The following is a 22635-nucleotide window of genomic DNA, read 5'->3' as shown; positions in this document are numbered from 1 at the left end:
GTTGGACAGAAAGAGAGGAAGAAAAGATGAAGAATTATCATCACCAGCGAGACAGATTAGATGACAGAGATGCAAGGAAGTTCAGGAGCAGGTTAGATGGAAACAAAATTACAAGCATACAGGTATCAGATGGAGGGAGAAAATACAGAAGGAATGAGATGAGCGACTAACACAAGTAGAAGAATGACCAATGGAGGAAGTTTTCAATTGTGGTTGTCAGTGGAACTATAGGCAGCAACCGTGGCACAAAAAAAGGTACAGTAAAAGGAAGGATAATGCATCTATGCATGCCTGAGAAAATGGGAGAAAGGAGGGAAGATAACTGGGTTGAAGAACCTATGGAACAACAGAAAATTCAAGACAACTAATCTCTTGTTGTTAACGCTAATTAGAAGTTGAAAGAAGACCATCGAATGGGTTTGGGCTAACCGAAATACACAGGATCCATTTCATAAAACTAATACACACCATATTTTTGCACAAATGAATGAGCAAGATAAGTTTTGTGGGTGGGCCAACATATTATTGGAGCTATTGAAGTGAGGCATCCCATCCCCCTTGTGCAAGCCAGTCAAGAACGTTGGATATGGTTTGGGTGGAATGAAACTTCTAATATCAGGCGAAGTTGAAGATACTTACGAACCAAAAAGGAATCTTTGGAGGGATTCGGATTTATTTAGATATGTTTGGAGGTGGCAGATTGGTCATACTGGAGGAAAATAACCCTAATATTGCTTGGATGGTTTTCCAAAAATAAAACAATATGAAGCATAAGAAAGGGGGTTGCCTAAATTTTGGTACATGGGCAATGCAAGATGAATCTAAGGTTAGGACGTAGATGAAGGTTGGCATGCTTGCAACAGTAACAAACTTACACTAATCAACCAATGAATCATTGAAGATGGTCTTACAAGCCAGTGTGTGGATGGAGGTTTTGTACATTTTTTTAATGGGAAGCTTAACACCACGGGAGAGTTTTGTACCTTTTATGAAATTTATTCATCTATAATTTCTGAATTTGCAGTAGAGAATAACTTGGCGTGAGTTTCTACTCCATCAATAAATCCACACAATGTGGCCAGGGTGTGTTTTATAGGCAAAGTAAAATGAAGTGGGGAGATAATAGGAATATTATTAAGATATTAGGAGGACTTATTAGTTTTTTGCTATAAAACTTGTTAAGTGAAGGGTAATGAATAGTGAGTACCAGTATTGGAAAGATGGGAAGAATTTGGTATTAATTTTGGAGATTGTCCAGACAACTCGAGGTCTAAGAAACTTGTGATTTTCCTTTCTTATAACAGCACTTTTCGGTTAATTTCTACTCCAATTTCTAGTTCTGATCATAAGTTCGGAGAAACATCGCTAAGGTTTTATTTTTGGTTGCTTTGGATGGAAAGAAATAGAAAAATCTTTGGATATGACTTTAGATCCTTTTGTAATCTTCGGGAAATTGTATAATTCACTGTCTCTTCTTCAAGTGATCTTCAGTAATTTTTCCTTTTTATATGAATTTGAAATGAGAGTACTTCACAATAATTCGTGCTGCTCTGGGACTGTCAAGAGACTCCTTATCTCCCCTTTCTTGCTATTTTATCAACAAACTTCTATGCTTGCAGTAAAATCAAATAGAACAATCTATTAAAAATAAATTGAACAAAAAGTGTAAGCAGGAAAAGGCATAGATCCTACACCAACCAATCGTTTATAGCAAAGAGACTAAAGGATATTTCACCAGAACACTCAACTCTAGCTTTTAGCAGAAAGGGTCAATCAGTTCAACCATTAGCCGAAAGAGTTTTAGTAATATTAAGGTTATATTTGGAATATTATTAGTAGCACAATTGTAATTACTTGGTAGTTTATTAGGAAAGGGTGGTTATAACTAGAGGGGGTTAGGAACTTGTAAGGGCATGCATAGTTTTGAAAAGTAAGTCCATAGTAGTATGGGAGAGAGATAACCCTCTTGAAAGGTTATTTGATATTGTAATTTCTCTTTTGATACAGCAACATAGTTATATTGTTCCTTGAAATTGGGATCCTAACAAAAATTTAGAAACAGTATGGTGCCACTAGAAAGACACTAAATTTATGAAACAGAGGCTCACATCATGCTTCCTGAAAAAGGGCAATGAATAAACAAGTAGTCCAAGCTCTTGTTGGGACTAAAGCACAATAAACATCAATTACGGTGGGGGAGCAAACATTACAAGGTCAAGCTTGCCATTAGTCCACCGCAATAGATATCAAAAAACAAAAACTGTATCGGGAGGACTCAATTTCCTCTGCAATCCTAAGGTTCCAAATGGTCCTAATATTGTCGGGTTACCTCTCTGTCATCATCAAGACACTAGAAAAGAAGTTGCTGGTGAACTCACGGATCCGGGTTCTAGACTCTTCTCTGAGACAGTCCAAGAATTATAATATGCATTGAGATAATCCCTATCCTCAATCAAGACATCAGAGAGTTTCGTACCATTGTTCTAATTGCTTCTAGTCTGAACTCCCAGATAGAAACCATAATACTTAGTCCTGTCACCATTGCTAACGGGAGAACCTTTATGTAACCTCCTCCTTAGCCTAGATTGAGGTGACACCTTATCCCATTTTCCACTTTTGTAATAATTACGCCTTGTACAAAGCTTTTTTACGATCCAATGAAAAGAAAATGAATTATATTCACTCAGTAATATGCTAAAAGAATGAGCAAGTGTTTCTACTGAAGCCTCAACTTTCCTCAACATATTTTCTTTAGCTATGTCCACGAGCCTACAATTAAAAAAAAACAAAAATGAAACTGACTATCTAGTATAAGAGTTCTTGACAAGTGCCAAAATGTCAAGATGTTCGATATGTGAAGGAACACATTAACTAATTTATATTATCCATACTTCATAGACAAATAATATAAACATCAAGAGAGAAGAATAACAAGAGTTATTATCTTAATGTTATGTCAAAACTCGTATCTTCCTGAAATGCTCATCTTCATGGCAGACTGCCTAATGAAAAAATGACACTTGGGCTCTATCTCAAGCTCAACAAATAAATGTGAAGTTTAACTCAGTAACATAAATCCCCTTACAAATCATTTTATTGATTGAAATGTACAAAAGGAAGGTAAAAACCACCTCCAAACCAAAAAGTTAAAAAAGGCTCTCCAATTAATAAACAATGTCAGGTTAGTTGCCGGGAGAAGATCGCTCAAAGGAAAAACAAACATATGAACTTTAAATGTATATAAGAATATACAAAATCAAAAGAGTAAAAGAGCTTGCCTTCGCATGGTTGCTGAAGTTTTACTTGTTAAGACGTGGTTGCCCGTAATAAGGTACCCACCCAAAAAATCCGAACGCGCACCCTCCACTGAACAACATCACCTTCAATTACCAGAGAAGTTCGTTGCAAAGGTGATAAAGAGTGGGCAAGTGGGTAACAAATTTGCAGTTCATTAGTTAACAAACTGAAAGACAAAATAGGGTTGTCCTCCTTGACCCTGTAAATGATTAATCGATATCCTGAATACCATCAAATCCCTCAATCAGCATACTATATGTCTTAGGATGAATTTGGCAACCTTGTTTCTCCATGATGCCAAATAATTCAGAGCATTTATCAACAAGGCCCTTCTTAAGTAAGCCATCAATAAGTACTTTCCAAGTCATTTCATCATAATTATACCCACACTGAAGTAAACTATAAAACACTGTTTTTGCTTTCTCATTATTTCCTTCGTCATACAATCCACAAAGCAGCAGCTTGCAAGAATCTAAATGTGGTAAATGTCCTTGCTCTATCATGATATCTAACCATCTCACTGCATTCCCATACAATCCCAATCGGCAAGAACAACCGAGAAGAGAGTTATAAATGTCTTCATTAGGCAATAGTCCTTTTTCTTTCATATGATCAAACAACCTCTGGGCTATTTCCAAGCATTCAACCTTGCAAAGACCTGTAATAAACTTGCTATAAGTATTGGCATTAGGTGCACAGCCATGCTTGACCATCTTCCCAAACAACTCCAAAGCGAATTCATAATCTACTCTCCTCCAAAAGTTGGAAAAATCATTGGAGGCAACCCCTGATGACAAATCACTCAACTCCGAATTACTATTTACTTCTTTCAGCTTTTCATTCGAGAGATGTTTAATTAAATAAGAATATGTGTAGAAAGATGGCTCACAACCAACATCATGCATATGCTTCAGAATGTCAAAAGCATCATCAATTGATCCAAACCGTCCATATGCATCAATCAATAGTGTATGAAGAAGAGTGTCTGGCAATATTCCTTTTTCATTCATTTTATAAATTAAAACCTCTGCATCTTTTAGTCTACCCTGGCTACAATATGCATGAATAAATGCAGTATATATAAATACATCAGGATGAGAACCCGTGGAAAGCATTTGATCAAACATATTATGAGCACGGTCAAACTCACCATCTTTTAATAAATTTTCTATAAAAATGGTGTAAGTATCAACAGCAGGCTTAATGCCCCTCTTGATCATTATTTCCATAAGTAAAAGAGCTTCTTGATAATTTTTCTCTTTGCAATATCCATCAATCAAGGAATTATAAGTAAATGAATTTGGAACCCATCCATCACTAAGCATTTTATCAAGCAATGAATGGCCATCACTGACTTTTCCCACCTTGCAATAGCCATCAATCAAAGCACTGTATATTACTTCATTTGCCTTTATGCCCTTCACCTTTAGAGAGTCAAAGAGAAGACGAGCTTCTTCAACCTGCTCTCTTTTACAGAGTGTATCTACAAAGACACTGTAAGTCCACTCATCAGGAACCAAACCACTTTCATTCATCAAACTAAGCAACTTATAAGCACTATCCAGATGCCCTTCTTTGCACTGTCCATGGATTAATAGGTTGTAGGTAACTACATCTGGTTGAAGCTTCCGCTCGAGCATTTCATTAAGTAGTGACATGGCCTTGTGGACATTCTTAGCCCTGCAAAACCCCAATATCAATTCATTATAAGTGCGAGCATTTGGACTACAATTATTCAATTCCATCAAGCTCAAAATTTCCAAGGCACTCATACTCATTCCTTTCTTACAATAACCATCAATTAAGGCATTGTACGTGACCAAACTTGGAACCAATCCTTTCTCTAGCATTCCATTTAGCATTTTCTTGGCATCATCAAAATTGTTGTCTTCACATAAACTATGAATAAGGACCGTCCAGGTATATACATTTGGCTCAGAACCCTTCTCAGTCATCTCCTTGAACATACTAAATGCTTCTGTTTTCCTGCCCAATTGACACATTGCATGTATGAGAATCGTATAGGTACGAACAGTTGGCGAACAATTATCCTCGTGCATTTGTAAAAACAATTTAAGAGCTTCATCAATCCTCCTGGCTTCACAAAATCCATTAATCATATTAGTATAAGAAACCTCATTCCTGCGGCAACCTTTGCTCGGCATCGATAGAAAAATTCTATACGCACCATCTACATTCTTATTCCTACAATATCCTAATATCAAAGACGTATAAGTAAATGTATCCAAACTCAAACCGGCTTGCACTATCTTACTGACATACAACTCTGCTTCAACTACATAACCCAATTTACAATATCCATTTACCATTGTGTTGAAGGTATATATATTTGGTGTAACCATGTCATCCAACATCTCTAAATACACACTTTTCATTTCATCAATCATGAGAAACCTCGACATCAACATCAAGAGCATGTTATAGCACCTAAGAGTGAGCTTAAATTTGAAATCATCCCCCCGGCGGTTCATGCTCCGCAGCATTTCCAACACGAACAGAGCATTCTCTAAGGAATCCGTCGATTTAATCATCAAAATCCGCATCTTTTCAGCAATGTGGAGGTAGCCATTGGGAACAAGGATATTTATAATAGAAACATAGGATTGAACGTTGTGTTTGAATCCATGCTTCTGCCCGATCCAATTGAAAAACGCAAGAGCAGTTTGGGGATCGAGATTAAGGGCAAAAAGAGCAGAGATATGAGACGGAGAAATAGAAGGGATTAAAACTTTCAGAGAAGGATGCTTCTGCCAATTGGGGCGAGAGAGAATGGAGAAGAGCTGCGCGGATATATCATGTTCTACAGGAAGATTTTGAGGAAGAGAAGCAGTTGATGTGAAGAACTTAAATGTGAGTGAAAATGTGAATCTAAGCCTGAATCCATGAACGATGAGGAGCTGACCTGAGTTGATAATGACGGCGGAATTTCTAATCATCGTGGGGCATCGAACGGCAGTGAAGACTCCATGCATAAATGAGGAGTTTGGCGATGATGGAAGAAGATTCATCAAGCAATCAGTGACCCTAGCAGCCCTGATTCGACGATATCGGAAATCGGCAGACTGAGGTTTCTCAATGGTCTTTCGTCGGCGATGGAGTTTCTACGCGGTGCGGATTTCGCTCTTCTCGCCGGTCCAGGAAGAGAAGGAAGGGAGAAAAAGAAAATGGCGGAAAAAAAAAAGAAAAAAAATTAAAAAAATAAAAGAAAAGAAAACAAACGCAATTTATTATATATCTTTATTTTAAATAAATAAATTTGTTTTATTTATTTATGTGTTGAATATTATGAAATTTGAGTTTTTAATAACTATATATATATATAACATTATATCATATTTTTACTTATAAATTTATTATTATAGTTTATTTTCTTTAATATAAGTTATTATTAAAATATGAAAATTATCTATTTTTTTAATTATGTATATTTATATATAAAGTTGAGAAAAAATTCGAGAGAATATATACTCAATTTCTATAAAAAAAAATAAATGAAAAATTTCGATGGAACAAGAATTGAAATAGGAGACAGGTTCTCGGTTCTATCCGGTTGACTGGACATTTCTAGTTATCAACTCGTTAAATTGAGTTACGTTTAAATAAATAAAAAATTCAAATCATTTTAAATTTATTATTAATAAAAAAAAATTGTTATAAGATGTTTGAAAATAAATAACCGAATGTTTTATCTATTAATAATTTACTTATTAAAAAAATAAACTTTAAATAAATGATTACGGGCCGACATAAAATATTTATGTATTTTATTATTTAATGAGAATGTCTTGAATTAAAAATTTTCAACACCTCGAACAATTAAGTTGAGTCTAAAAAATGTCCGAGTCCAATTCATGCACGTGGAGGGAAAAGAATTGGGAGTTTGACGAGAGGAAAAACCAAAGAAAGAAAGAAGACACTAACATGGAGGTGTTGCACTAAAAGCCGAGGTTCCACTCATTTTAATTGATGAGTTTTCAGTTAGTAATATCGTACTCTCGATCGACTCGAACCACTTTGTTATCTATGTTTTTGCTCATTCTATTCATGTCACTAGCAACGGCTCGTGCAAGATTAGAGGCCAATAAATTACACGATCTGGAAAAAAAAGCAAGAAGGAGATAACATTGATACCCTGAATAACAGTACGATAGCATCGACGATAATCACCCTCGATTTCTACTCAACATGGATTAGTAAGCTATGATATTTTTAATCTCCGTGAAGTCAACTGCCTCCAAATTTTCTTTTGATAATTGCATTATCCTACAATAATGGCCAAAAACGTTTTGGGCTGATGTCACACTTGTCATCACGACCCATTTTCCAAGGAAGATATGAAATAATTTTCAACATATACAAACAACATAACGACATGTACTAAAAAAATCAGAAGGTATTGATGGTCGACGATAGAGGATGTAAAGCTAGTTAAGTGCTTGTGGCCCTACTGAAAGAGGGGTGGAGATCAAACAGCGAGACATTTAAGCTCGGGTACCTATATTAGCTAGAACGGTTGGTGGGAGAGAAGTTACCAGGTTGTAACTAGAAAGGGGCATCAATTGTAGACGGTAAAGTCAGAGTCTCAGGAAGCAGTACACGATAATTGCCAAGATGTTTGGACCTGTATATCAGATTTGGATAGAAAAGGATACTGTACTACGTCTCAAATCCACAATCAGGAAAATCTTGACAACGTCAACCAAAAAGTATACTGAAACCAAAACGTTGTCACAATTAGGAAAGAGGAAAAGATTTTTATTAACTCATAAATGATTGACGTTGTACGGAAAACAATGGATATGCAAACAACTTAGCTGCAAAGTCTTGCATCACGACAGAAGGACAAAAAACGACCCAAATTTTTCTGCTTAATTTAAAGTCGCTACTGTATACGTACTATAAACATTGAATTCATTCAAATTCCATAAAACATAACATTTATCTTAAAACACAGCCATGGACTTACTTATTTTGAAAACATCTTTAAAACGACAACAAAAGACCCGAAATAAAATAAATAAGCGTTTAAGTTTAAAACATCTTATTTTAGCCTAAGTTTAAGAAAGTAAATACCACTATCCTATGCATGTGTCATGGTCTCGAATTGTGCGTGTCATCCTTACGCAGGGGCCATGCTAATCTTCTATGCCATTGAACTCCGACTTCAGAATTCCAACTTCAGAACTCAACATCTCAGACATTGACTTCCTAAACTCCGACTTCAGAACTCACCGCCCTAAACACCATCTTGAACGTAGATCTTCACATGCTTATCCGCACAGAGCCTAAATTCTTTCAATTCATTTAGCTAAAGTTGTCTTGTATTTCAACACAGTTGTTAGATCGACTTGCATGCTATACACGAGGGTTGCGCTCGTTGCGAGACTTAACCCAACACCTTACGGCACGAGCTAACGACAGCCCGACACAAACAATTTTGAGAATTTTTAATATTTATTACTTTATAAAAATTATAATGGGTTTTATTTTTTCAATATAATATTTCAAAAAGGGTAAAACAAAAATAATGAACTAATTCTTGATTTATACTGTTTTTAGGATGTAAATTACCATTTTAGGCCTCTCTCTTTATTTTTTAATATTATAGTAAGAAAATAATATATAATAAAATATTTATTAAATTTAAATTAAATTGAAAAAAGATGAAAATAAAAAATGGTAAAAGACAAAATATTTTTTTAATTTCTTTTTCTTTTATAATTTTGATTATATATTTAAAAAAAATAAAAATAAAAAATGAAAGAGAATATTTGTTTTTACTTTAAAAATGATTAATAATAAGATGAATATTTAAATATGGTTAGTGAGTGACCCCACAACTGAGGTGAGGTCGTAAATTGCAGCACATACAACTATGATTTCATGTTTAATGGCATATAGACTCGTGTCTCGAAAAGTTGTGAAAATGCAAAGAAAATAAATTGAATCGAAAAACTCTTTGAATGTTGGAAAATGTGAACGTGCAGGCTGTGAGGACAAATGACACGTGTCAAGCGATGGATGGGGTCGCACGATTAGCTAAGATGACAAAACGTGTCAGCTGAGGAGAGGAACGTGTGTCAAGGTAGAAAGAAGGCATCATGGTTGTGCAGTTAGTTGGAGGGATTCAACTTGAACCCTAGAATTGACCTACGTTTAATCCACTACACTCGACTTGTGAATCGAGGCGCAATGCAATTTAACACCCATAACATGAGCTGCCCACCTAACTTGCCCTATTCTAGAAGTGCTAATGAGTGTGCACCACGTGGCATGTCGAGAGCGTGCGTATCCCTCTCCTAAGCATGTCTGTACTCGCACGTGTACCTGCGCGTGGGTGACGTCCCACCTGTTTTCAGTCTTCTTTTTTGCTCCGTTCGACTTTTATTTTTCTGTTAGGAAATTTGGAGCTCATAAAACGTAAAAAAAAAAGTTTGCTCGGGAAGACACGTGTCATCTATGTAAGTAGTCATAGGACTTATTCAAAATGCATGTTTAGGGCCTCAGAATGACGTTTTTTTGATAAGTATGTAAGTATGTTAGAAAAATTACTGAAATACCCCTAGAATGAGATTATGAGATGCATGTTGATTTTTATGCTTTTCGTCGAGCTAGAAAGGGTATATGTATGATAGTACTCGTGTATGGAGGATTGGTTATTATAAATGGAAGCAAATGCATAATGAGAATAATTACCAAAATGTTATCAAGATTTTGAGGCGTATACAATTTTATATGTTTTTCGTTGTACTAGAATAGAGGATTGGTTATTGTGATCTATGCTCCGAGCGTTTGATGGATGTTATCTCCCTGTCAAGCTTGTATATTTGCATGATTATAGTATGTTTAGCTCCCGGTAATTGATCGTGTGTTCTCCGTGTAGAGTGTGTTTATTTGCACATAGCTAGAACTAGAGCGTTAGAGTTAGATTCGCTAGACGATGACCTAGGTCAAGATGGCTCTAGTAGAATAAATACCTTACAAACATGAGCGACAGTCAGAGGATCCAAACCCTAGTGCTTCGAGACTAAGAAAGACTCAATGAGTCATAATAAAGTATCCTAGAGTCGAAAGTCCACGTTAATTCACCTAACTGCCTTTAGATGCTCCATAAGAATATCTCCCTAACAAGCATACATGAGTGAACCAAGATTAGGGTGCTATAGCTAGAGCGGTTTACATGCTAACCTAGGTCAATATGTTTCTAGTAGACCTTGCACCTAAGAACCGTGAACCCATTAAAGTCTAGACTTACGTACACCCAGAGAATGAATTAGCTCAAAGAGTTAGCTCTAAACGTCCTAGAAATGAGAAACGTCCTAAAAACGTTCAAGGTTTTTTTTTTCTTTTGCCACGTAACAATTGTTCCATGAACGATCATTTATTTTTCTCATATTATTTTATAGAAAGTGGCCTTTGCAAAAAAATAAAAATAAAAATAATATTCTTTATTTTTTATTATTTTCTTTATTCCCTAATTTTTATCCTAGCGTTTAATATATATATATAGCATTTGTCACAATCGCTCTTTTCTTAGCATCGAACTTGCGATTATGCAGCACTCACTTCTCAGCAATAAGTGAGTTAAGCCAATTCGTTTGCGCATCGCCTACGATAAGGCAACGTATGCTTGAGCCTCTGGGCCAGATTTAAGAAGAACGTTTTAGAAAATAGGGGCAGAGAGATTTTCGAGAGAGAGTTTGAAAGCAAGATTTAACGAGAGATTGAAAACGATGTTATATAGCATGCAAGCAAAGACAACAACAGTCGCATATGACTATTCGGGGCAGGGAGAAGTTAACAACTATATATATATCACTTGTCACAATCGCTCTTTTTTTAGCACCGGACTTGCAATAATGTGGCACTCACTTCTCAGCAATAAGTGAGTTAAGCCAATTCGTTTGTGCGTCGTCTACAACAAGGCACCGTATGCTCGAGCCTCTAGCACCGATTTAAGAAGAAAGTTTTAGAAAACGAGGGCAAAGAAATTTTCGAAGGAGAGTTTGAAAGCAAGATTTAATGAGAGATTAAAAGTGGTGTTCATGCAAGCAAATGCAACAACAACAACTTAGCAGTATATAACTATTCGGGCAAGGAGAAGTTAACAACTATATATATATATATACAAAAATATATTTGTTATTAATTATCAACTATATACATACATACATATATATATATATACAAAAGTATATTTGTTATTAATTAACAACTATATACATATATATATATATATATATATATATATATATATATATATTAGCTAATTAATTTATTAAAAAATATGTTTGTTATTATTATTATTATTATTATTTGGTGTGGAATTAAATGTAAATATAATATCATTAAAATTTTCATTCTTTAAAAAAATTCCTTTTATGGAAATATTTTTTTTAATGAAAAAAAATTAGCAAACAAAATTTTAATATATTTTTATTTCTTATAAAAAAAATATATAAAAATCAAATCTTGACAATTTATCATTTTGATTTTTCTTGAGTTTTTGAGTTGAAAAGTTTCCTTTAAAAAATTTCAAATTAAAGACTTTATTTACCTATGAACCTAATATTAATATATACACATAAATCAAAGTATTTAGGAAAAACATTTAAGAGATTTATTACATTGCCTAAAATAATAATTACAAAATTAAAAAACAAACAAAATCGACACAACTAACCCATAAAATCAAATATGTCACGATTTGGAATCATATTTTATAAACTTTGTTTTTTTTACGTACATGAATGCTCGAGCCAACCTGCCTAACTTTATAATATTTGGGTATCAACACAATTGGTAAGATATTAAATCTTAGGTATGTGACTGCCATAGATGAATAATTTGAATACGAAGAAAACTTGTAGGATATTAAATTAATCCTGCAACATTTGGGTGTCAACGAAACCGGTAGGAAATTAAATCTTGGGTAGGTAGCCGTCGTAGATGAATCATTTGAATGCTAAGAAAACTCTTAGGGTTTTGAATCGATTTTGCATGTAACAGTCTAAGCCCACCGCTAGCAAATATTGTCCTCTTTGACTTTCCCTTTCAGGGTTCCTTTTAAAGTTTTTAAAACGCGTCTACTAGAGAGAGGTTTCCACACCCTTATAAAGAATGTTTTGTTTCCCTCTATAATCGATGTGGGATCTCACAATCCACCCCCTTCGGGGCCTAGTGTTCTTGCTGGCACACTTCCCGTTATCTGGTTCTGATACCATTTGTAACTGTTCAAGCTCATTTCTAGTAGATATTGTCTCCTTTGGGCTTCCCCTCAAGGTTTTTAAAACGCAGGTTTCCAGACCCTTATAAAGAATGTTTCGTTTCTCTCTCTAACTGAAGTGGGATCTCACAATTCACCCTCCTTCGAGGCCCAGTGTCTGACTTTGATACCATTTGTAACTGTCCAAGCTCACCACTATATTGTCCTCTTTGGGCTTTCTCTCAATATTTTTAAAATGTTTCTGCTAGGAGGAGGTTTCAACGCCCTTATAAAGAATGTTTTGTTCCCTTCTCCAACCAATGTGAGATCTCACAATCCACGCCTCTTCGAGGCCCAGCGTCCTCACTGACACTTGTTCCCTTCTCCACTAGATGTGGGATCTTACGTTGCAACATTTGGGTGTCAACAAAACTTGTAGGATATTAAATTCTAGGTAGATAACCGTCATAGAAGAATCATTTGTATGCTAAGAATTCTCGTAGGGTACTAAATCAACCCTACAATATTTGGGTGTCAACAAAACTCGTAAGATATTAAATCTTAGATAAGTGACCGACATAGATGAATCATTTGAATGCTAAGAAAACTCGTGGGATATTAATTGATCCTACAACGTTCGGGTGTCAATGAAACTTGTAGTTTATTGAATTCTAGGTCGATGATCGTCATAGAAGAATCATTTGAATGTTAAGAAAGCTCGTAGGATCTAAACCACCCCTACAATATTAGGGTATCAACGAAACTCATAGAATATTAAATCTTAAGGAGCTGACTACTACATTAAAAAAAACGTACTTTTTAAGATTAACGTGAAAAAGACATGAAAGAGGAAGGACGTGTGCCCTTACAAAGGATTCCTATGGGACACGTTATAAGAGAATTGTTTGAGGTATGAGCATTAATGGATTCTAATTTTCAATATAATAAAATAAATTTAAGGACACGTGGAGAAATCTGATTGGCTGGACTTTTGATTTGTTTAATGAAAATACAAAGTTGAATGAAATTGTAAGGTCGTGTTTGGAAACGGTCGTTGTGATTGCAAATTTATATTATAAAATATTTAGAAACTGGAAAGTCAATTGATGAGCTGGCAGTTTGCCAACAACTAAATNTATAATCGATGTGGGATCTCACAATCCACCCCCTTCGGGGCCTAGTGTTCTTGCTGGCACACTTCCCGTTATCTGGTTCTGATACCATTTGTAACTGTTCAAGCTCATTTCTAGTAGATATTGTCTCCTTTGGGCTTCCCCTCAAGGTTTTTAAAACGCAGGTTTCCAGACCCTTATAAAGAATGTTTCGTTTCTCTCTCTAACTGAAGTGGGATCTCACAATTCACCCTCCTTCGAGGCCCAGTGTCTGACTTTGATACCATTTGTAACTGTCCAAGCTCACCACTATATTGTCCTCTTTGGGCTTTCTCTNTTTTAATATTATGTTTTTTTTAATATTTTAATTTTATATTTAATAGATAATTCAAATATTTGACATTTTTTAAAATTCAAAAATCTTATTACACATAAAATTCAATATTAAGTATTAAATATAATAAATTAGTTATTTTTTAAATAATTGATTAGGTAAAAAATTAATAAATCACAAAATTAAAAATTTAACAATTTTTTAATGTCTTTATATATATATATATATATATATATATCATTAGAAATAAAAAAATCTATTATATATTACTAAAAATTATACTAGAAAATATGTGAGTGAGAACAAAACATGTTGAAAAAACCTCGTATTGGTTTGTGGGAGAGAAACAAGTAACAGGATAATGTCGCAAAGGATGCAGGAGAATGTCGGGGTCATTAGGTATCAAATCCATATTCCAAATCTTGGACATAGAATGTTACAATGTATGTGTATATGCCCCTTTTGTCGTATAAAATAATTGATTTCGAAGATACTTGACTAATTATCATATTACAGCTTTTACGAGATCAAGTAGAGGGATGCGATGAACTAACGAGAAATCATTTTGTGTTAGGACTTGATTAAGGTAAGAAAAATTTAAAATTCGGGAGGGTTTGTGCAAAGAGGAGAGTATATACGTAGAAAAGAAACAAGTTTTTCGAGATTAGGATTTTTAAATAACACTCGATTAAAAATCACAAATAATAATAAATAAAAAAAACACCCTGACACATATGCTACGGCTAATGCTCCATGTGAGCGCATTCCGAACCTGGTCGAGAATCCTCATTTACATGGGGAATGAGAGAGACATTTCTTACCTTAATTGAAAGTCAAAGATAGACATTATATTCATTGTCACTGTCTTCACCTTTATTATATATATATATATATATATATATATATTAATTTATATTTTTAAATATTATTATTGAATTTATATGGGTGAATGGAAATTATCAATTAAAAATTATTTAAAATAAATATTTTTTAAAAAATATATATAATAAAAAGATAAAAGAAAAAATGTCGAACATTGAAATATATTTCTCGTCTTCCTCTCGTCTCGGGTTAAAATATTAAAATATTGTGTTATTTAATTTAAATATTAAAAACATTGGTGTCCTCCGACGTTGTACAGACAGCTATGGTTACACATAATGTCTGAAAAATGAAATAAATAAAAGAGACAACCTTAATCATTTGAACCTTTTCCTCATCGTGACGGCAAGATTGATGCAAAATGGCAAATATTCTATATTCACATATTTCATATGCCATTTCTTAATAAATGCTATTTTATTAACACATAAACATTATATTATATAAGAAAATTGACATTACCTTCATTTTCGCATGCCCGTTACCGTCCATCGTTACCAATCACCAACAGTCGTTACTAGCTGCTGACAACCGCCACCTCTCACTACTGGCAACTAACAACGACCATTATCGATAATTACCCGCAATTATCGTCACTATTGTCTGATAAAGAATCAACTCAAGGGAAATCTCTGATACCAAATGATAAGAAATCATTACAAGAAAAGTAAGATTTGGATTACTTTGTTGATCCAATACCTTAAGGTAAGAACACTTGTTTGAGATTCGAATCACTCCACAAGTAAGATTGATCATGTCTAGTTTGAATGATTCTAAACATGCAATCTAAACTACCTAAATCGACTTTATAATAAAGCTCATAATTTTACCTGGGTCGTTACCAAAGTTATAATTTTTATATTTTATGACCATGATTGATAGCTTAGTTCATATCATGTCATTGACTACCAACACCCATCACCGACAATCACCACTACGACTATTACTACCGCTCACGATTAGCAACCATCGTCATATGGTTCCAATAGCAAAATTACGGTCACCTCACTACCACGGACGACTCAATCGAGCCTACTATAAATTTGGAGCTAGGGTTGTGGTAACCACCCGAACATTTTTTGTAACGACCAAAGCAAACGGACCCGTATGTTAAGGGTAAATTAAGTAGGGTTGGACGGACACCAACTAATCTTATTATTCTCCTTATACTTTACGAGTCAACTTTATCCATTGCACACGTTATTCTAATTTTTCCTTTTCTATCCCCACACTTCTTATATATTCCTTAATTAACCCCATATCTTCTTTTATTTATTTATTTATTTCCCACCCTTTTTATTTACTCAGTTTAATTTGGTTTAATTTTGTTGTTTATTATAGTATGAAATTAAATAATTATTTTACGAAGGTAAATTAATATAAATTTTTTATTTTGTGGAATTTAATGCCTTTTAAATATATTAATATACTTATTAGAAAGAAATAATGGAAAATAGAGTGAGGTAAAACGAGTAGAGATGTCCATATCTCCACCGTCTATTGAGCAAAGATGTCCACATCTCCACCATCGATTTCAATCTCCATTTTTATCTTTTTATTTAAAAAAATTTAAAATTTTGTAATAAAATCTAATAATCTTGAATTTCCAAAATTAAAATTTTCGATTTATATAATAAATTTATCTTTTAAGTCTTAATTTTGAAAGGGAGAGGGAATAATATCATCTCCGTTTCCTAGTCATTTTAGCTGATAAAAAAAAATCTCATCCTTATATGACCACCAATCAGTATCTTCCACGTGTCCTATTTCTCCCTTGGATATATATAAAATCCCCCTGTGACGCAAGCCCCATCACCGTCCGCTTCAATTCCTCTCCATGTCCGTCTTGATTATTCTCCTCTGAAAACCATGCGCCGGAAGCCTTGTTTCGCCGGCCTCCTCCTCTCCTGCGCCGTTTTTCTCATCTTCTCCTTTCAAATCTCCCGTAAGGCCTTCTTCTCCGGCGGCGATCTCCCGTCCCTCTCTTCCGATAAGCTTCTCCCTTCTCGGTCGACGACGAATTCCGTCGCTCATTACGCTATCCATGAAGCTAATTTAGCTCATCGGAATCGCCAACTCTCCTCCGTTCTCCGTTCTATCCCCACGCTTTCGATTCTTCTCCCCGATTGGGAGATTCTTCTGATTTCTTCAATTCATACGCCGCTTTCTTCCCCGGAATCTCTCCGGGATTTCCTCTGTTTGTTTCATAATAACGCTACTTCACCGGCTAATTTCTCTGGTATTTTGGATTTTACTGGTCGTGCTACGTTTAAATGTCGTATGCCGCCGTCCGTCCGTCGTCTCCGGCCGTTTTTTCAACCGCTGCTCACTAAATCGCCGAAGAACGAGTTATCTTCTTCTTCTTCTTCTTCTCCGGCGATGGAATTAATGAGATGGACTTTTCTAGCTTACGAAGCTTTGGAAACAGAGGACGACGTCGTTCTGTTTGTCAAAGGCGTAAACCATCGCCGAGGGATTAATCGACCGCCGAGCGATTTGAAATGCGTGTTCGGCGATGGCGACGACGCCATTAGAACCGCCGTTACGAGCTCTGAGCAGGAGGTTTTCCGATGCCGTCATCCGAATTTAACAACGCGAGATGATTACAACAAGATGAAAATCACTCTGGAAATTTTCGATGCGAGAGGGAAAAGCGTCCTCGTGCCGTCCGTCGCGTATTATTCGCCGCGCTACGGCGGCGATTCAGTCGAGGCGAAATCGATGATTTGTGCTTGTACGATGGTGTACAATGTCGGAAAGTTCTTGAAGGAGTGGGTGATTTACTACTCGAGCATCGGCGTTGAGAAGTTCATACTGTACGACAATGGCAGCGACGATGAAATTTCAGAGATCGTGAAGGAATTGAAATTGGAAGGATATAAAATCGAGATCGTGTTCTGGATTTGGCCTAAAACACAGGAGGCTGGATTTTCTCACAGCGCGGAGTATTCGAAGAAATCGTGCAAATGGATGATGATCGTCGATATCGACGAATTCGTCTTCTCTCCGTCGTGGTTGAATTCATTGGAACCATCGAAGAACATGTTGAAATCGCTAATTCCAGCGGAGAATAACGGAATCGGAATGATCACGATTATGTGCAACGATTACGGGCCGTCGAATCGAATCTCGCATCCGGCGGAGGGAGTAACGCAGGGCTACAATTGCAGGATTAAAGCAGAGGAGAGGCACAAATCGATTGTGTTATTGGAGGCGGTGGATCCGTCGCTGTTGAATGTGATTCACCATTTTCGACTGAGGAAGGAGTTCCGGTGGAGGAAGATGAAGTCGTCGGAGGCGGTGGTGAATCACTACAAGTACCAGGCGTGGCCGGAGTTCCGGATGAAGTTTCGTCGGCGCGTGTCAACGTACGTGGTGGATTGGAAGGATCCGGCTAATCCGACGTCGAAAGATAGGGCACCGGGCCTCGGAAACACTGCCGTGGAGCCGCCGGACTGGCCGAGGAAGTTCTGTGAGGTTAGGGATGATCGGTTGAGGTTGCTGACGCGGCGGTGGTTTGGGTTTCGGACGGCGGAGGGGTATAGAATGGCATGGCAGTGATTATGACGTTGGCCGTAGATTTTTTGAGCTTATTGATTTTGTGTATATTCTTTTAAGGTTACCAAATACAGAGATTAGAAAAAAGAGATTTTGATGATTTTTTTCCATTTTTGAAAATTTAATTAAAAAAATACAAATTTTCTAGCTTCCTATTCAATTCTATCCTAATAAAATTCCACAACAGTCGGAGAGAGAAACAAAACTCGATACCCGTTGGAGAGAGAAACGAAACATTATTTACAAGAGTGTAGAAATCTATCAATACCATATGCATTTTTAAGTCGCGAGGCTAATAACAATAAGTAACAAGTGTTTGTTAACCACACTAAATAACGAACTAAAATGTTGCCAGTGATATGCAACTAACCAAATATCTGGTAGTGGTGGACGACTAGGTATTATAAATATTTTTTTTAATGTTTAGAAATATTCTTAAACTGAACATTCAAAAGTATCATTAAATTTTCAAATAAGTTAAAAAATATTCATTCAATTAAAATTATTAATATTTTGTTTTAAAAATAATTTTAATTTTTTTTAAAAATAATTAAAAACACATTTAAATTTTTCTAAAAACTTCAAAAATATTATTACCTTTAATTTTTATTAATTTAGCGTTTCAGAAATGAGAGGAAAACTTTTGAAAGTCTAAAAGTATTATTGAGATAAAACTTCGATAATATCATTAAACTTTTTATAAAAATTCAATAAGACTTTTGAGCTTTTATAAAAAATTAAAAAAAATACATCCTTATTATATGGAAAAAAAATATTTATAAACTTTCAAAATAAACATTAATATCCTTAAACTTTTAATTTTTCCGATGATCTATGAGATGTAAATAGACGGATTTTGTTCATATATATGTAATAAATTTTTTGATTTTTGTGATTTTTGTGATTTTTTTAATTTTTTTTTTAATTTTTTTTTAAAATTTTTTTTTGTAAAGTTTGAGGATGTTAATGTCATTTTTTAAATTTCATGGGTATTTTTTAATTATGATATTAAGGGCAAGGGTATTTTTGAAATAATTAAGAAAGTTGAAGGGTATTACTGAAAATTTCAAAATTCCAGATATTTGTTAAGCTAAATTAATAAAAATATTCATAAATTTTGTATTTTGTCTAAAAAAAATACTCATAAACTTTAAAATGTTTCAATAATACACTTGAACTTTAAATTAGTTTGGGAAGGAAATTGTTAATATTTTATTTAAAAAATATTAACTGTTTCAAAAATACATTTAAACTTTAAAAAATTTCATTAATACCTTTCAACCTTTTTAAAAAAATACAAAAATACCGAAAAAAAGATCCATGAAACTATAAAAAGTTAAAAGTATATCAAACCTTTTACCTTTATATAAAAAATTAAAAAAAAAATCATATCATCATTATATAGACGAAAGCTGTCTATTGACAATTCATAAATTATCTTTAAATTTTCTAATATTATATTTAAAAGTTCACAAATATTTTTAAAATGTGGTATTAACGGTAAAAGTATTTTTGAAGTTCTTAAAAAAAATGAAGGAGCGTTAATGAAATTTTTGAAAACTCAGGTATATTTTTTAAAAGTTAAATAATATTTTTGAAACAAAATATTAATAGTCGCTCACATTATTTATTTATTTATTATTATTATTATTATTTAGTTTGAGAGTACAATCCAAACTTATAAATGCTACGTGTATTTTTTTTTTAGGAAAACGGCAAAGTTTAAGGATATTTTTAATAGTTATGTTTATTTTTTAAATACTAACGAAAATTTAAAAATATTAATATTTCCGTCCATAACTATTATTATTATATTTTTTCTTTTAAGTTTTAAGTTTTAAGAATATTATTGAAACTTTTAAAATTTTAATAGTATTTTTATTTTAAAGTACAAAATTTAAGGATAAAAGATAAAAAATTTTTTTGGTTAAACAAGTAGTAAATGGTGTCTTCGAGAGTATCGAGCTCTCTAATGGCGCATATAATTGAGAGGCACGTCGAGTTGTAGTGGTTGCTAAAATTCATATGGCGAACTTGACTAAGAACTTTTAGAGTCAAACGAGGAGGTAGATAGCAAATTTAATTCAATCTATTTTAACCCGTTGGTTCTTGGATGAAATAGTCCAAAAGTAAAATTGTGAACGCATCACAATCACGTTTTTTATGGCAACGGACTTGCGATTATGCGACACTCACTTCCCAGCAAGAAGTGAGTTAAGCTAATTCATTCTTGCATCGCTTACGACCAAGCGATGTATGCTCGAGCCTCTAGCCCCGGTTCAAGAAGAAAGTTTTAGAACACGAGGGCAGAGAGATTTCAAAAGAAAGTTTTGAAAGCAAGATCTGATAGATTGAAATTTGTGTTATATGTGATGCAAGCAAAAAGACAATAACAACGGCTAACCGCCTGTAACTATCGGGTAAGGAGACAGTTTTTTTTAGACAAAAAAAAAAAAAAAAAAAAAAAAAANTCTTTATACACTCAGTGTAATGACACTAAATTTCTACTTAACCTAAAGTATTAATTGTATACATATCATAGACATTTTACACTGAAATATTTCTTTCAAAACTTTATAATAAAACCATAACCTTGGTCTTACCTGCTATCTAGAAGGGCTTTAAATAAAATAATAAAAATTGACAACGACATAAAGTAAAAATGTCATATACTGACCTATATGCTACTATCGCAAATTACTCTATGCATGTGCCACAGTCTCTTAGGTTGCGATGCCACCATCAACCGTACAACGGGGTCTTACCTTTACCTGAAAAAGTAAGAGTAGCACATGACTTGAGTATTTTAAGAAATACTCAGTAAGTGACCCCCAACCCACACGTACGAGTATGGACCCCATATCAGTACATATTCCTACGGCGGCTATCCTAAGCGAGTGATTAGATGTGTATTTACTATTCTACACACAACCCCCACGTATGAGTATGGACCCCCAGTCGGTTTGTACACCTCCTGGGCCCTTTTCTTGTCGGGCGAGCATTCTCTGGTAGTTATTGATGTCGGACACCTGTTAGGAATAGCAGTCGACATAGCAGCATTATGTAAACATAATGATCGTTTTCCTAGTTCATGCGTATATCGGGGTTGTGCATGATGCCAATTCTTCATGTTGCATGTCAATCATATCATATATCATTCACGTCGAACATATATCTATCATTAACTTCTCATATCTTCTAACGCATCAAATTATATCATGCACATATCATATCATATCGTATCATATATCATAACATTCACATAACATATCACCACGAGCACGTCTTCAAACATATTCTATCTTAACATATCATTCCATCACATATAGCATAACATTCACATATCATTTCATAATCGTTCGAATATATGAGCAGATGATACGTGGAACCCATAGACACGTGTCATCAAACACTATACAATTATAACCAAACCGATAGTAAGGTCACTTACTTGGTTGGCTGTAGCCGACGTTTCCTTAAATTTGAGTACGTTCACTTTCCGTACAGCATACAATTATAACCAAACCGATAGTAAGACCACTTACTTGGTTGGCTTTAGCCGGCGTTTCTCTAAAGTCGAGTACGTTCACTTTCCGTCCCTCGAAATTGCTCAAAGTATCGTTGGTTGTCATCTCCTATTAGAACATCCATCCCATTTCGGAAATAACTCAAATTAACTTAAATAAAAAAATTGAACATTATATTGACCTTTATTACCTTAATCAAGGTCAATTTCAACTTCAAGATGGTCGGATCGATGAAAAAGGGAAAAATTCCCTTTACCGAGTCGAGTCGAAGCCGAAAGGATTTTCAGCTGCAGGTGTGACACATGACGCAACGAGGCAATGACGTGTGTGCAAGTCGAGTCAGGTCAAGGTGCAAATTGCTGCAAGTACACGAGTCGCGGGCGGTGAGGTTGGGCTGTTGCACGTGTTTGAGCTAGAATTCCTTACGATTTTCCTTCTGATTTTTTCTCTCTCCCCGTGACATCATTTCAACGGCTTTTCCATCGTCGTTTTTCTTTGGATTTAAGTCGTCTCGCCTTTTAACTACTACCACTTCACGATGAACGCGTTGATACGTTAATATATCTTAAGAAAAAAAAAAAAAAAAAAAAANATTTCATATTTAAAATTTTTAGTACAAAAAGGATTAAAAAAAAAAAAAAACGGATTATTTTTTTCCTACTACTTTTTACGATAAGCCTTCAGCCATTCTCCCTCTTA

General features: G+C 34.6%; 2 protein-coding genes and 1 non-coding gene across 4 annotated transcripts; 1 reads left to right on the top strand and 2 right to left on the bottom strand.

The window, feature by feature from the left end:
* Positions 1-3278: 3278 nt before the first annotated feature.
* LOC111805206 (pentatricopeptide repeat-containing protein At5g65560-like) lies at positions 3279-6511 on the bottom strand. Of its 2 annotated transcripts, XM_023690146.1 has the most exons (2): positions 6221-6511; positions 3279-6118 (listed from the first exon to the last, which is right to left on the bottom strand). In XM_023690146.1, exons 1-2 carry the CDS (start codon positions 6324-6326, stop codon positions 3507-3509), a joined length of 2718 nt encoding a protein of 905 aa, XP_023545914.1. In that variant the 5' UTR covers positions 6327-6511; the 3' UTR covers positions 3279-3506. The 2 variants fall into 2 exon arrangements, with proteins under 2 accessions (XP_023545914.1, XP_023545913.1); XM_023690145.1 differs by having other exon boundaries at positions 3279-6511.
* A 1889-nt stretch (positions 6512-8400) lies between these two features.
* LOC111806241 lies at positions 8401-8504 on the bottom strand. The gene has a single exon (XR_002816791.1). It is a non-coding gene; the product is annotated as a U6 spliceosomal RNA (small nuclear RNA).
* An 8175-nt stretch (positions 8505-16679) lies between these two features.
* LOC111805790 (glycosyltransferase family 92 protein At1g27200-like) lies at positions 16680-18494 on the top strand. Its single transcript, XM_023691023.1, has one exon. It carries the CDS (start codon positions 16721-16723, stop codon positions 18410-18412), a length of 1692 nt encoding a protein of 563 aa, XP_023546791.1. The 5' UTR covers positions 16680-16720; the 3' UTR covers positions 18413-18494.
* The last annotated feature ends 4141 nt before the right edge of the window (positions 18495-22635 follow it).

This window comes from Cucurbita pepo, chromosome LG11 (genome assembly GCF_002806865.2).
Source record: "Cucurbita pepo subsp. pepo cultivar mu-cu-16 chromosome LG11, ASM280686v2, whole genome shotgun sequence".
In the NCBI taxonomy this organism is placed as follows: domain Eukaryota; kingdom Viridiplantae; phylum Streptophyta; class Magnoliopsida; order Cucurbitales; family Cucurbitaceae; genus Cucurbita; species Cucurbita pepo.
The sequence above is the reverse complement of the archived record's forward strand: the minus strand, read 5'-3'. Positions and strand labels throughout refer to the sequence as shown.